Consider the following 14606-nt stretch of genomic DNA (forward strand, 5'->3'; position numbering starts at 1 on the left):
TCCTCGTGGGCTGAACCTCTGAATCTTGTGTTTCACAGGAGTCCATCACCAGTATGAAGTGGAGTCCTAACGGTCAGATCTTGCTGACCTGTGCCAAGGAGGAGACGGTGAAGCTGTGGGCCAGTCCGGACTGTCACTCGGGCTCCGGCTGGCACTGCCTGCAGGGTCTTCGACACCCGTCCCCGGTGAACGGCGTGGCCTGGTGTGGCCTGCTGGGACGTGGCCTGAAGACTCTCAGCATGTTAGCCATGTAGGTCCTCAAGTACTCGCACCTGATCACACTCACTGGTTTTTATTGAGTTCATGAGGCGTTCATGTTGCAGTCATCCTTTAGATGAGTTCCTCAAACTCATTCTCTTTTATTTCTTTTTTTTACAGATGCTGCCAGAACGGCCACGTCTCAGTCTGGACTGTTCCTCAAAACATCTCTAACTTCCCAGATTCCTCTTCCTCTGACTCTGAGGGATGGTGGGAGAATGAAGTAAAACCTAAATTCATGGTACTTACAAGATGTTGCTGTTATAATGTAAACAAGGTTGCTGTTTATTTTTAAATTCCTGGACATGCGGTGAATGTTGAAGGTGATTTTGTCTCGAATTCTGACCAAGCCTGCAGATTCATCCCAATTGATGACTGTTTATTCTCTCCACACGTACATGGTCTTCTTCCACTTATCTGCCGTCCTTGTGTTGCAGTCTTCCCGGTGGTCGGGCAGAGGAGCGACGTGTGTTTTCCAGCTGAAGGGCCACATCACCCCAGTGAGAACGCTGGCCTTCAGCCCCGACGGCCTGGCTCTGGCATCTGGAGGAGTGGGAGGCCTCATGAACATCTGGTCCCTGCGGGTAAGAAAACTCACACAGGATAAATGTAAACACTGCAGGTAGAAGTAACAGATGTACACACACTCCTCTCACACTGTGTGTGTGTGTGTGTGTGTGTGTGTGTGTGTGTGTGTGTGTGTGTGTGTGTGTGTGTGTGTGTGTGTGTGTGTGTGTGTCCAACAGGACGGGTCGGTGCTGCAGACAGTGGTCGCCGGTTCAGGTGCGATCCAGAATATTGTCTGGATCCCAGATGTTGGTGTGGCCGTCTGCTCCAACAGGTCCAAGGTACCACATCTGTACACCTTTGTTCCCCCCCCCCCCCCATGTTTCTAGCCGCATCGCTGTGATGAGATGAATATCTATTTACTCTCCGGTCTGCTTCTCTTCCAGGACGTGCTGGTGGTGAACTGCTCCAAAGAGTTCATGGCGTCCAACCATGTGCTGGCCACTTGTCGCACCGCTCTGAAGAAGCAGGGAGTGGTCGGCCTCAACATGGCGCCCTGCATGAGGGCCTTCCTGGAGAGACTTCCTGTCATGCTGCAGGAGCAGTACGCCTACGAGAAGGTACGCACGTTTAATATCTATCTCCGGTCTAAAGCCTCTTTCACACATAATGCTCGATGTTAATGGGATAGTCTGTCAGGCATCACTTGTGATGTTCATTATTCACACATGCACGACACTCTAGAACATTTCCGTCTTGCACCTTTTCACACATGTCATGGCAATGCTGGACCGTCCAGCAGATGGCGTTAATGCCAATTTTTTTTTTTGTCATGTTTAATGTGTTTCACATTTTTCTTTTCATATTTGTTGGATATATTTGTGACATTTTTCACACATTTTTCTGACACTGTTTTTTCTTCACATATTTTACTACAATTTAAAGATATTTTTTGGACTTTTTTCACATATTTTATTTTTTAAATATTTTACAAATAATATTTGGATATTTTTCACGTATATAATCTTCTTGTAGTTTTCCGTATTTCTTGGGATATTTTTTATAAATATATAATCTATATATATTTATAATTTTTTTCACATATCTTACAAATAACATTCAAATATTTCTCGGGTATTTTTCTTAACATTTTAACAGTTTTCACACATATTTACTCATCACTTGAGGGTGATTATTCTCCATCATTGCCAGTTGTTGATGTTTCCTCCTCCTCCTCCAGCCCCACGTGGTGTGTGGCGAGCAGCTCGTCCACAGCCCTTACATGCAGTGCCTAGCCTCCCTGGCCGTGGGGCTCCACCTGGACCAGCTCCTGTGTCGCCCCCCCGTGCCGCCCAACCTCCGACACTGCCCGCCGGAGTCTGGCACGGCCGTCTGGTGCGCCAGCGAGTGGTCCTGGTTGGACTGCTTCTCTACGACGGTCAAGGCGGCGGAGGCCCTCGCTCGAGGCGCCTCCTTCTCCGAGTCGTTCTCCGTTCCCGACCTGGAGCCCGTGCCCAAAGACGAGATGGCTCTGCTCATGGTGAGGGAGGCTGCTGTTGCTTCAACTGTTTATCATCTAATTAACACCTACTGTTGAATGTAATAACCGTGTTCCACTCTGTTTTTCCAGGACAACAGTAAATGGGCGTCTGGTCTGGATGAACAGATCATGTCCTGGGCCACCTCCAGACCAGAGGTAGTTTAGATTGAGACCTAGATTAGCTGTAATAAGTGTGCTTGTTTACTCTCAGAATGTGACGATAATAACGTGTGTGTGTGTGTGTGTTTTTTTTGCAGGACTGGCACCTCGGGGGGAAGTGTGATGTGTATCTGTGGGGTGCCGGGCGACACGGCCAGCTGGCAGAGGCCGGCAGAAACATCCTGGTGCCCACAACCGCCCCGTCCTTTTCTCAGGCACAACAGGTACACAAACGTGTCGCGTGTTTGTTAACTAACCCAGCCTGGTGACTGTCATCACATCACAGAAGAGTCCAGGATACGTCTGCTATTTTCTTATACTTTACTGCAAGACAAGGACAGTGGAAACTGCTTCTAGTGATCGACCGCTTACATAGATCAGTACGCTTGGAACAGAAATATTCCTCTACAAATGCTCTTAAAATAATAATAATAACTTTATTTATATTGCACCTTTCAGAACAAAGTTACAAAGTGCTTCACTATGAAAACTTAGAAGCAAATATGAACCATCAGTACAATTTACCACAGTACAATACAATAAAATGCATAAATACATGTATGTATTGCAGTTTTGGTTTGCTAAAAAAAGTAATTTTATCTCAAAAAAACAAAATGTGTGCGGGGAAAGCAACCGTAGTCAAAGGTCCAGTTCATTTATAAAGTCAAACGTGTGCTACATTTGACTTGACTTCATAATCTGCACTATTAGATGTAGGATCCAGTGTTTGTCACGTGGGAATCCTCAGACTTTATGTATTTAATACCGACTCTTCGGAGTGCCTCTTTGAGTTAATGGATTTTGACATTTTGAATGTTGACGCGTGTTCTTTACCAGCTTTTAAAACATGGTCCCTTTTTGATGTGATTGTTTATTCCCTGCATCTGTCTGCTCGTCTTTCCTTCCTCCAGGTGGTGTGCGGTCAGAACTGCACCTTTGTGATCCAGCCCAACGGGACGGTGTTGGCCTGCGGGGAGGGAAGCTACGGCCGTCTGGGTCAGGGCAACTCTGACGACCTGCACGTCCTCACCGTCGTCTCAGCTCTGCAAGGTGGAGCTGAAATATCACACACACACACACACTGTTAAGATTCACTAATATGTTTGACACTAAGACGTGCTCACCTGTGTGTCCTCTGATGGAGTTTAATAGCTTTTAATCAAATCTATTGAGGTTTGAATAACTCCGACTCAACGACTGTCATAAGATTTTAAAACCTACAGTTTTGAGTTGTGAGAAAGTTAATATATTTTCCAGCAAATGTTGATTCGATATGACTCATTGAAATAACAGCTCTAGCTTACTGACTTTACTCTTTATTTTTCATGAGCTCTTAAATCCGAACACTGGAGGTCCTTCTGCAGAATTATTAAGTTTTTATAAGCTTAAAGAGACTTGAATCAACGCTTTAAAGCACCAAAGTCACACAATAACACAAAAACACTGGAAAATAAAATAAAACCAGGCGGCAAGCTGGAAAGTTCTGAAAAGTGAAGTCAAAGCTTCATGTGTTAAAGCTGCATTCTCTCTAGTGTCCACCAGGGGGCGACTCCTCTGGTTGTATAGAAGTCTATGAGAAAATGACTCTACTTCTCTCTTGATTTATTACCTCAGTAAACATTGTAAACATGAGTTTATGGTCTCAATCTCTAGTTTCAAGTCTTCTTCAATACAGCATGATGTTTATTTAGTACATTATGGTCCATTTAGAGTCAAACAGACCATAAAGCAGGGGATGCTTTAGGGCGGGGCTACACAGTGATTGACAGGTCTCTACCAGAGCGTTGTCCAGTCTGGGAGGCAGTTGTCGGTGTTCTCGTCTCACGAGTCTCAGTGTGTTTTTACTTCATGACAGTTAATTGTAACTTTTTGGTCGTCTAAAAATGTCTCCTTCAGCCTTCGGTTGTACTTAGCTCCGCCCTCTAGTGTCACTTCTGTTTGCAAATAACTAAGATGGCGACGGCCAAAATGCCAAACTCGAGACTTCACAAGCCAGTGTGAGACGCCAGGACGACTACGTCGGCTTCTCGTATACAGTCCGTGAATCAAACATCCTCCAGTAGCAGAAGAACATGTAACATGATTAGAAATGGAGGGATGGATGTGAAAGAGAAATAATGAAATAACTCAAAGCAGTGATGAGACATGTGACATCTTTATTGTAGTTTCTTACTTCAGTAACGTCATTCTGACTCCGCGGTCGTCTCTCTGCCCCTTCAGGGTTCGTTGTGACTCAGCTGGTGACGTCGTGCGGCAGCGACGGTCACTCCATGGCCCTGACAGAGAGCGGCGAGGTGTTCAGCTGGGGGGACGGAGACTACGGCAAGCTGGGCCACGGGAACAGCGACCGCCAGCGCCGCCCGAGGCAGATCGAAGCGCTGCAGGGAGAGGAGGTGGTGCAGGTCAGTCTGAGTTCTAATGAACCCGATAAGGATGTTTGGTGCTCGGGTGCTTTCACAATCTGCTTCACTTTGATCTTTTGTTTTAGATGTCCTGTGGGTTCAAACACTCGGCGGTGGTAACAGCCGACGGGAAGCTTTTCACATTTGGAAACGGTGATTACGGACGACTGGGTTTGGGAAACACCTCGAACAAGAAGCTTCCGGAGAAGGTCACCGCTCTGGAGGGATACCAAGTGGGACAGGTAGGACAGAGGAGTGATAGAACTGACTAGAGGTGCAACGGGTCTCGAAACGGTTCGGGTCAGAGTCACGGGTCAGAGTCACGGGTCAGAGTCACGGGTCAGAGTCACGGGTCGGATCAGCACAACAGAAAAAAGGAGCAAATTTAAAGTAACTTTTAGAGATCGCTGGTCATGTTTTTTTGCCGCCGATACTAATTATTGATCATTGATGATCCATATTAACAGACACAGAGCCCTTTGTTGTTTGATTAGAGCACCAGAGTATTATATTATATTATAAGTCTGTAAACTATCAAGAATTCTAAATGTTGTCCTTTTACTTTGTATTTGTAATTTATAGTTTTTGTTTTTTCTTCATAAAAACACAATTCAAATGATAAGTAAATAAAATATTGTATTTTTATTGATTAAAACAAATGTTGTCATCAGTGGTTTTGATGATCTATTATTAGAGCTGGTGTAAACAGCTCATAATTCATCTCTAATATCTGTTGTTGTTGTGAAACACCACGGTTACTAGCTCTCCTCCTGTTGTAACATTATCAGAGATCAGAGATCGATGACATCATGATCACATGTTTGACTGAATATTGGAGGAGAACCATCGTCAGTAGAACTTTATTTAAACTGTGATGGTTAACGTTGGACTGTGTAATTGAAGAGGATGGATCCGTACGGATCGGTGATCTACGATGGTCCGTTGCACCACTAGAACTTACCGAGGGCTAAATCGTTTATTTAACAGTCTTTTTTCCTGTTTCCTGACGCTCAGTTTGAATGCCACGTGTTCACATTTGTGTTCCTGTGTTCTGACAGCTGAAACATTTAGAAGGTTTCGTTAAAAACCCACGTTCGATGAGTTCATGTTGCCGTGTGCTCCCCTCCTCAGGTGGCTTGTGGTTTGAACCACACTTTAGTCGTCTCCGCCGACGGGATGATGGTTTGGGCTTTTGGTGACGGAGACTACGGAAAACTGGGACTCGGCAATTCCACGGCCAAGTCGTCGCCTCAGGTCTGTTCACATGGAAAGAGTTCAGAACTGTTAGGAGGCCCGCTGCTTCACTCTAGCTGTAAAATAACCACGTATACGATTCAGCTGTTAGGTGAATGTAATGAAGGTTTATTTAGAGTTCTTGATTCCTCAGAAAGTGGACGTGTTGTGTGGAATCGGCATCAACAAAGTGGCGTGTGGAACACAGTTCTCTGTGGCTTTAACCACAGACGGCAAAGTCTTCACCTTCGGCCAAGGTTCGGTTACATCATCTTCTCTACGATAATAATATAACGATCAGAACTGAAACCATCAATCAATCAACAGTTATTTATTTATTTTTCAAGAAAATTAGTTCAATATTTCCAGCTTTACATCTGACATTTGGCTTTATGACATTTTCCATATTTCAGTAAATGATGAGTTGAGAAAATACAGATCAGATGAAAAAATGTCGCTCAAATAATGATAAATACTGTTTTCACAGTTACATTTGAGTAGCTTAATAAGGTAATTGTATAAAACTTTTAATTTGACATGTAATTTAAATATTATGTTCGCAGACCGCCTGATCGGCTTACCTGAAGGCCGGGCCAGGAACCACAACCGGCCCCAGCAGGTGCCGGCTCTGTCGGGGGTCCACATCCAGGATGTGGCCGTCGGAGCTGAACACACTCTGGTGCTCTCGTCCACGGGAGACGTTTACACCTGGGGCAGCAACTCGGAGGGACAGGTAACCTGCTGAACACTCACTGAACCCCCCAAGAATTGTGATGCGTTCAGGCTCTGCTCAGTGAAAATGAGAATTTGGCGAATGTAAATTCAAACTTCCACGAGTTTAAATACTTCTCGTTACTACAAATGATGAATTGACGTGACTTTGAACCTTGTGTCGTGCAGCTCGGTCTGGGCCACACCAACCACGTCAGAGAGCCAACGGTGGCCACGGTGCTGCAGGGAAAAAACATCCACCAGATCTCAGCCGGACGCTGCCACAGCGCCGCCTGGTCGGCTCCTTCCGTACCGCCTCGAGCTCCAGGTTAGACTCTCGCTCTCTCTCTCTCTCTCTCTCTCTCTCTCGCTCTCTCTCTCTCTCTCTCTCTCTCTCTCTCTCTCGCTCTCTCTCTCTCTCTCTCTCTCTCTCTCTCTGGGTACATCCACACTAATACGTTTACGAGTAAGCTCCTCATTCCTATTTTCATGTGTCGTTTGTGGTCGTCGTGTCTCCTCCTCCTCTTCTTCCTCCTCCTCCTCAGGCTCCTCGGTTCCTCTCCAGCTGGGTCTCCCCGTGGCGGTTCCTCCTCAGTACAGCGGCCTCAGAGAGGTCAGCATCGAGGCGGTGAGGGCTCGTCTGCGTCTCCTCTACCACTTCTCTGACCTCATGTACTCCTCGTGGAGACTCCTCAACCTCAGCCCCAACAACCAGGTGAGCAAAGAAAACATTCATAATCATGTTTCCTGACTGTAACAGCTTGAAGAGCACGTTAAAGGGTCGGGGTTTAGTTTAAATACCCGTCTTTAAACATTCAGAGGTGGTCTTTGCTTCAAGAGGGTGTTGGACAAGGAGGTGAAGGTGAAACACATTCTATCACCGTACGTAATGATGGTGACTTCTTTCTGTGCAGAGCTGTACGTCGCACTACAACGCCGGTACCTGGGGGATCGTTCAGGGCCAGTTGAGGCCCCTGTTGGCCCCCAGAGTCTACACTCTGCCCATGGTGCGCTCCATAGGGAAGACCATGGTTCAGGGCAAGAACTACGGGCCCCAGATCACCGTCAAACGGATCTCCACACGGTCAGTACCACATGGGTCTTTGTCTTTGTTTGTGTTTAACGACGTCCAGGTGAACATCCCTGAGGAAGATGTTCTCTGTGACCACCAGGACACCCTCATTAAAATGTGTTCTTATAGACACAATTGTTCATTTCACTGCCGATATTAGTGAAGTAAAGTTTTTGTAGAGCAAATTTAACAACAAACAAATGTTAAAAAACCTCTACTTCCAGCCTCTCCTCTCTGCTCTCCTCTGCTCTCTCCTCTCTGCTCTCTCCTCTCTCCTCTCTCCTCTCTGCTCTCTCCTCTCCTCTCTCCTCTCTACTCTCTCCTCTCTCCTCTCCTCTCCTCTCTCCTCTCTCCTCTCTCCTCTCTCCTCTCTGCTCTCTCCTCTCTCCTCTCCTCTCTCCTCTCTCCTCTCCTCTCTGCTCTCTCCTCTCTGCTCTCTCCTCTCTCCTCTCCTCTCCTCTCCTCTCTCCTCTCTCCTCTCTGCTCTCTGCTCTCTCCTCTCTGCTCTCTCCTCTCTCCTCTCTGCTCTCTCCTCTCTCCTCTCTCCTCTCTGCTCTCTCCTCTCTCCTCTCTGCTCTCTCCTCTCTCCTCTCTGCTCTCTGCTCTCTCCTCTCTGCTCTCTCCTCTCTCCTCTCTCCTCTCTGCTCTCTGCTCTCTCCTCTCTCCTCTCTCCTCTCCTCTCTGCTCTCTCCTCTCCTCTCCTCTCCTCTCTCCTCTCTCCTCTCTGCTCTCCTCTCCTCTCCTCTCTGCTCTCTGCTCTCTCCTCTCTCCTCTCTCCTCTCTGCTCTCTCCTCTCTCCTCTCTCCTCTCTCCTCTCTCCTCTCTGCTCTCTCCTCTCTCCTCTCTGCTCTCTCCTCTCTCCTCTCTCCTCTCTCCTCTCTCCTCTCTCCTCTCTGCTCTCTGCTCTCTCCTCTCTCCTCTCTCCTCTCTCCTCTCCTCTCTGCTCTCCTCTCCTCTCTGCTCTCTCCTCTCTGCTCTCTCCTCTCCTCTCCTCTCTCCTCTCTCCTCTCCTCTCTCCTCTCTGCTCTCTCCTCTCCTCTCCTCTCTCCTCTCTCCTCTCTCCTCTCTCCTCTCTCCTCTCTCCTCTCTCCTCTCTCCTCTCTGCTCTCTCCTCTCTCCTCTCTCCTCTCTCCTCTCTCCTCTCTCCTCTCTCCTCTCTGCTCTCTCCTCTCTCCTCTCTGCTCTCTCCTCTCTCCTCTCTCCTCTCTCCTCTCTCCTCTCTCCTCTCTCCTCTCTGCTCTCTCCTCTCTGCTCTCTGCTCTCTCCTCTCTCCTCTCTCCTCTCTCCTCTCTCCTCTCTCCTCTCTCCTCTCTCCTCTCTGCTCTCTCCTCTCTCCTCTCTCCTCTCTGCTCTCTCCTCTCTGCTCTCTCCTCTCTCCTCTCTCCTCTCTGCTCTCCTCTCCTCTCCTCTCTCCTCTCCGTGTTCACTTCCTGTAGTTCAGTCAGAGTGTCTCCTCCTTGTTGTCACATGACTGTTGGTCTCAGATGAATCAATCATGACTTCATAGTTTCACTGAGGAGCTCACACTTTAATGTTTTATCACAATGAAATATCACAATCTTAAGCTTCGTTTTGGCTGCTCTTTGTTCGTCACACATGATGTGTTCAAGGACCCTCGGAATGAAATCTGACGATAATGGCAGTTTTTTTTTAACTTGTGAAAATCTCCAACACGAGAAGACCGTCGTTAAATAAGAACCCGGTGACTTCATGGCGTGGTGCTTTCTAACTCTCCACAGGGGGCGTAAGTGTAAACCGATCTTCGTGCAGATCGCCCGTCAGGTGGTGAAGCTGAACGCCTCGGACCTCCGCCTGCCCTCCAGGGCCTGGAAGGTGAAGCTGGTGGGCGAGGGGGCCGACGACGCGGGGGGGGTGTTTGACGACACCATCACAGAGATGTGTCAGGTATGGACGGATCCGTGTCGGTGGTTCTTGATAAGAGGAGAGGAGTTTACCGGATGGCTCACGGTCTTGGTCCTGTGTGTTTGTAGGAGCTGGAGACGGGCGTGGTCGACCTGCTCATCCCCTCCCCCAACGCCACGGCCGAGGTCGGCTACAACAGAGACAGGTGAGGTCACCGCTGAGGATCCTGCTGCTCGGGAAGATTTAACCTCATGAGAAAGAGACGCAGGTAGACACAAAGTGTTCCTCACTGTTAGTATCAGTGTGATGGAAACGTGATGTTTAAATAACATTCTACTTCATGTGGTGTATATGGAGATAAATACAACAATCTCACAGAAATAAGACACAAGAGACATTATATTCCTTTTTAAAGATGATATTGTTAGTTTGGCAGTTCGTTGATGCTCCAATGCAGATAAAAGAAACAATGTTTGTTTGTTTGTTTGGACGGTGCACATTAATACATTCTGTAAATGCGTCACAGCTTTTTCATCTCTAGTCTCTGGACAGATGTTACAAAGTCACCTGAAGTTATTCACCATTCATCATTTAGAGGATGCAGAAACATAGTAACATCATGCATTCACTTCATTGTAAAGTACTATGAAGACAACATGCAGATCAAATAGATGAAACACGGACTAAAGACAAAATTCATCTTCTTTACTTTTTTTTTTCTGAACTATTTATTTAATTATTACATTTTAGATTTATAATACTTTCTTACATCTATTTTTGAAGCCCCTCCTTTCTGTCTTTGTGTCTTCTTCAAGGTAAAAGGCAGTCACCATGTTAACCCTAAAACACAAGGTTTTCAAAATAAAAGTTGTAATATTTTTTAATACATAACTGTCCTGTGTTAGCTGGTGATGCTGGTTGGGAACATGTATTTATATTCAGGTGTAAGAGACAGTAGAGATGTTTAGTGGTGTGTTAGTGTGAGGTTCTACTACAGTAGAGTTTATAGAAACACACAAATCAATGTTCTGCTGTGGACGTATTCTAGACTCCTAAAAGAATCAGTTTAAGTTTTAAGCTTCATTCAGAATGTTTTCACCTCTTTACCTTTCTGTTAGAGAACTGAAGCTGTTATCTTTGATCTCTACAAACACACCAGACTCCATTGAGAAACCAGTGATTGTAGAACTCAGAACTCAGGAGTTGCTGCTCTACTGACCTTTGTGACGAACAGAACTCCATATTTCCTTCTCCTGTCAATCTGCTCAGGTTCCTCTTCAACCCGTCCTCCTGTCTGGACGAACACATGCTCCAGTTCAGGTTCCTGGGCATCCTGATGGGCGTGGCCATCCGCACCAAGAAGCCCCTGGACCTCCACCTGGCCCCGCTGGTGTGGAAACAGCTGTGCTGCATCCCGCTGATGCTGGAGGACCTGGAGGAGGCGGACCTCCTCTATGTGCAGACGCTCAAAAGCATTCTTCACATTGAAGACGGCGGCATCACCGAGGAGAACTTCCATGAGGTGGGAAATCCCTTTCTTGATTCTCATATATATATATATATATATATATATATATATATATATATATATATATATATATATATATATATATATATATATATATATATATATATATATATATATATATATATATATATATATATATATATATATATATATATATATATATATATATATATATATATATATATATATGAGATTAAAGTCAGAATGTTGTGATACTTTACTTTGAAGGACATTGAAGCTGTGAATTGGTTCCATTTTGATTTCATTTCTTTTATCTTATTTTTGCCCATCTATCCCGACTCTTTTCATAAGAGTATATGTAACTTAATTATTTGATATAGATACATATTGTATACCCACATTTAAGGATCTTTAATGTTTTTGTTTGTGTGTATTTCAGTAAAAAAAGAACATTTTAAATGTCGAGTCTTGTTCGATCTCTAGTTTAGACTCTAAACATTAAAGAGGAGATGCGTCAGTATTTCAAACTCTCTAATTGAACAAGTCGACTCTTCATTTAACCACAGAGAGGATTCTCAAAGGAGAGAGAAGGTGACATGTATTCACAGCTGCATATAGAGTCAGATTCATGACTCACATTTTATTGCATATAGAATCTCCTGCAGGCCTCGGCAGTCAATCCCGGTGACGCACCGCCGCCCCTCAGCTTCCTCGCTCATCACTCTGTGTTTAAACTTCATCTGAAAACAATAAACCGTCACCGTTAGCGTCCTGAAGGCTCACAGGGAGGCTGATGATCGGCTACTTCTCTTCAGCCAGAGACGTCCTGCAGGAGCTGAGAGACGAGCTAATGATGCTAACGTTAGCTCAGCTGGTTTTTCTGATGACTAAAATCCTTCATCGAGTTAAAAATGAAAACGATCTAATGATCTGTCTTTAAAAAAGTGGCTTAAAACTGGATAAAAAGTCAATTTATGACGCTGCACAAAGAGGATATGACGCCACAGTGAAACGCACCGTTACCTCGATTACAGCTGCAGATTTCTCTGGTTTAGAAGTTGGAAACATTTATGTGGAAAAGCTACACATTTAACCTTTTAAACTGTCCCAAAACAAACACACACGCTGCACCACGCCCAGTGAGCGCTGACAGTGAACACCAGTTGATCCTGTTAACAGCTGACAGTCGAACAATAACCAACCGAACGTTGGCCCGAATCAGCGCTCACATTTCAGACTCCGAACCGGTGTCGGAAACGTGCGTGAAGCCTTGTGAGAGCTGGATGTGAGCCCTGCTGGATGAGCACGCACACACACACACACACACACACACACACACACACACACACACCACAGAAGGCCAACATATCCCCCAGAGCCCCTCTTGTGTCCAAACTCGCCTCACGCAACCCCTCCACCGTGAAGCCCTCAGCGCTGCAGGAACGCCGGGGCCGCTGTCCATGCAGCGTGTCCTGCTGGAGACCTGGCCCTGCTCCCAGACTCTCAGGGGGGGGAGGGGGGGAGAAGCTGCTCCTCTGCTGGCTTTGGATTGAATTCTGCCAGACGAGCTGTCAAATGTCTCACCATGATATTATAATCTGTTGTTGACAGAACCGTGAATACGTGATTTAATTTGAGGGTTTTGTAGCCGATCTGTTGAATCGTTCATTCAGTCAAAGAGAGAAACGCTCTCGCTGACTGATTATTCAACAATTCCATGAAACTTTTGGTTTCTGTCTGACCATAGAGAGACTGAATATACTGACGAGAGACCAGTAACTCTACAGATATGAGCTCACTGATGAGTAACGAGAACTTTCAAACTACATTTGAGGTCATTTAAGCTCAGTTTATTCTCTCCGCAGTGAAGAGACACAGAATGATGTCATCATGGCCGCTGCATCGGGCTGCACCTCCGAGTGTTTGTAGCGTTTTAGAAGCTTTAGAAGAACTCTTAAAACTCTTCATTTGAATAAATATTTTGCAGCCAAATCAAATAGTTTACAGGATATTCAACCTTTATTTCTTTATGAGGCTTTTAATACTTGACTTCTTTATTTGCATGGCTTCTATCGGGACAATGATGAGTTTACAGATAATGATAATCCCTCCTCTCTATTGTGGAGGTCAGTTTATTACGTGTAGCCGGTTACACCTCCAGTCTGTTCATGTCTCTGAGTCACACTAGTTGTCTTTTGATTGAGTAGAAACGACTTCACGCTACGGCGCTGAGAGCGAGTACAGACGAAGCTTAAACCACCTTCACCAGAGTTCTCCTGTAAAAAACATCGCGGTCACATTTGACCTTTGTGACCACTGAGCTCAAACTGCCACGAACGACAAAATAAATATTATTCAGAGAAACGAAAGAGATTTCAGAGAGAACGGAGAACAGGGAAGTCTTTAAAAGAAGAGTTCTCTCCAGATGAATTAAACATCATTCAACCTGAACGCTGCTTCTCTCTTCAGTTGTGACTCAAGAAACCGGAGGTCCGGATGTTCATAATGTTGCAATAAAATGATATAAATCCTTAAATACATATGTAGCTGGAGAGATATGAGAGATATGTGATGCTGTCTGTTCAATGAGGAGGCCCTCGTGCATCGTCGTCTGTAGTCATTGTTGTGTCGTGTTTCTAGTCTCGATGAATAGTGAAACATGTTGCGTTACTCTCTGCCTCTCAGATGATTCCTCTGGATTCCTTCGTCGGGCAGAGTGCCGATGGAAAGATGGTTCCCATCATCCCCGGAGGAAACAGCATCCCGCTCACCTTCTCCAACAGGAAGGAGTACGTGGAGCGAGCCATCGAGTACCGGCTGCACGAGCTCGACCGACAGGTACACAGTCTGTGTACTTATACTCTGGCACAACTTGATCAAAGATGGTACTGCAGTACCAGAGTATTGGTACTCGTGCTGCAGAGTCTTTTACTTCAACACTTTTCTTTGCTTTGAGCACCTCAAACATTTATATTCACCTTCCCCCTCAGGTGGCGGCGGTGCGTGAGGGCATGTCGTGGATCGTGCCGGTGCCGCTGCTCTCCCTGCTGACGGCCAAGCAGCTGGAGCAGATGGTGTGCGGCATGCCGGAGATCTGCTGCGACGTGCTGAAGAAGGTGGTGCGCTACAGGGAGGTGGACGAGCAGCACTCCCTGGTGCAGTGGTTCTGGCAGACGCTGGAGGAGTTCTCCAACGAGGAGCGGGTCCTCTTCATGCGCTTCGTCTCCGGACGCTCCCGGCTGCCCGCCAACACGGCCGACATCTCCCAGAGGTTTCAGATCATGAAGGTGGACCGGGTGAGTCACGAGTCATGTTTAATGCATCGGTTACTCACCATATGCAGAACATGTTGAGGTTTGTGCAGCTGACATG

General features: G+C 46.1%; 1 protein-coding gene across 8 annotated transcripts in view; it reads left to right on the forward strand.

The window, feature by feature from the left end:
- LOC142934202 (putative E3 ubiquitin-protein ligase HERC1) overlaps window positions 1-14606 on the forward strand; it is a 69174-nt gene that overhangs the window by 53617 nt on the left and 951 nt on the right. For 5 of the 8 annotated variants that reach the window (XM_076078665.1, XM_076078670.1, XM_076078667.1 and 2 more), the window contains exons 57-78: window positions 39-250; window positions 379-499; window positions 696-842; window positions 1005-1106; window positions 1212-1385; window positions 2006-2305; window positions 2396-2461; window positions 2563-2688; window positions 3376-3514; window positions 4685-4866; window positions 4953-5108; window positions 5998-6120; window positions 6254-6356; window positions 6663-6832; window positions 7000-7138; window positions 7356-7525; window positions 7725-7894; window positions 9622-9787; window positions 9874-9950; window positions 11015-11267; window positions 13920-14072; window positions 14225-14530. In XM_076078665.1, coding sequence (XP_075934780.1) covers window positions 39-250; window positions 379-499; window positions 696-842; window positions 1005-1106; window positions 1212-1385; window positions 2006-2305; window positions 2396-2461; window positions 2563-2688; window positions 3376-3514; window positions 4685-4866; window positions 4953-5108; window positions 5998-6120; window positions 6254-6356; window positions 6663-6832; window positions 7000-7138; window positions 7356-7525; window positions 7725-7894; window positions 9622-9787; window positions 9874-9950; window positions 11015-11267; window positions 13920-14072; window positions 14225-14530 — 3555 coding nt within the window. Of the gene's footprint in view, window positions 1-38; window positions 251-378; window positions 500-695; window positions 843-1004; window positions 1107-1211; window positions 1386-2005; window positions 2306-2395; window positions 2462-2562; window positions 2689-3375; window positions 3515-4684; window positions 4867-4952; window positions 5109-5997; window positions 6121-6253; window positions 6357-6662; window positions 6833-6999; window positions 7139-7355; window positions 7526-7724; window positions 7895-9621; window positions 9788-9873; window positions 10014-11014; window positions 11268-13919; window positions 14073-14224; window positions 14531-14606 lie in introns of those variants that run through there. The other 3 variants (XM_076078666.1, XM_076078671.1, XR_012947692.1) reach the window with 2 other exon arrangements.

Source organism: Anarhichas minor, unplaced genomic scaffold, assembly GCF_050575085.1.
Source record: "Anarhichas minor isolate MPS153535 unplaced genomic scaffold, ASM5057508v1 ptg000067l, whole genome shotgun sequence".
NCBI classification, from domain to species: domain Eukaryota; kingdom Metazoa; phylum Chordata; class Actinopteri; order Perciformes; family Anarhichadidae; genus Anarhichas; species Anarhichas minor.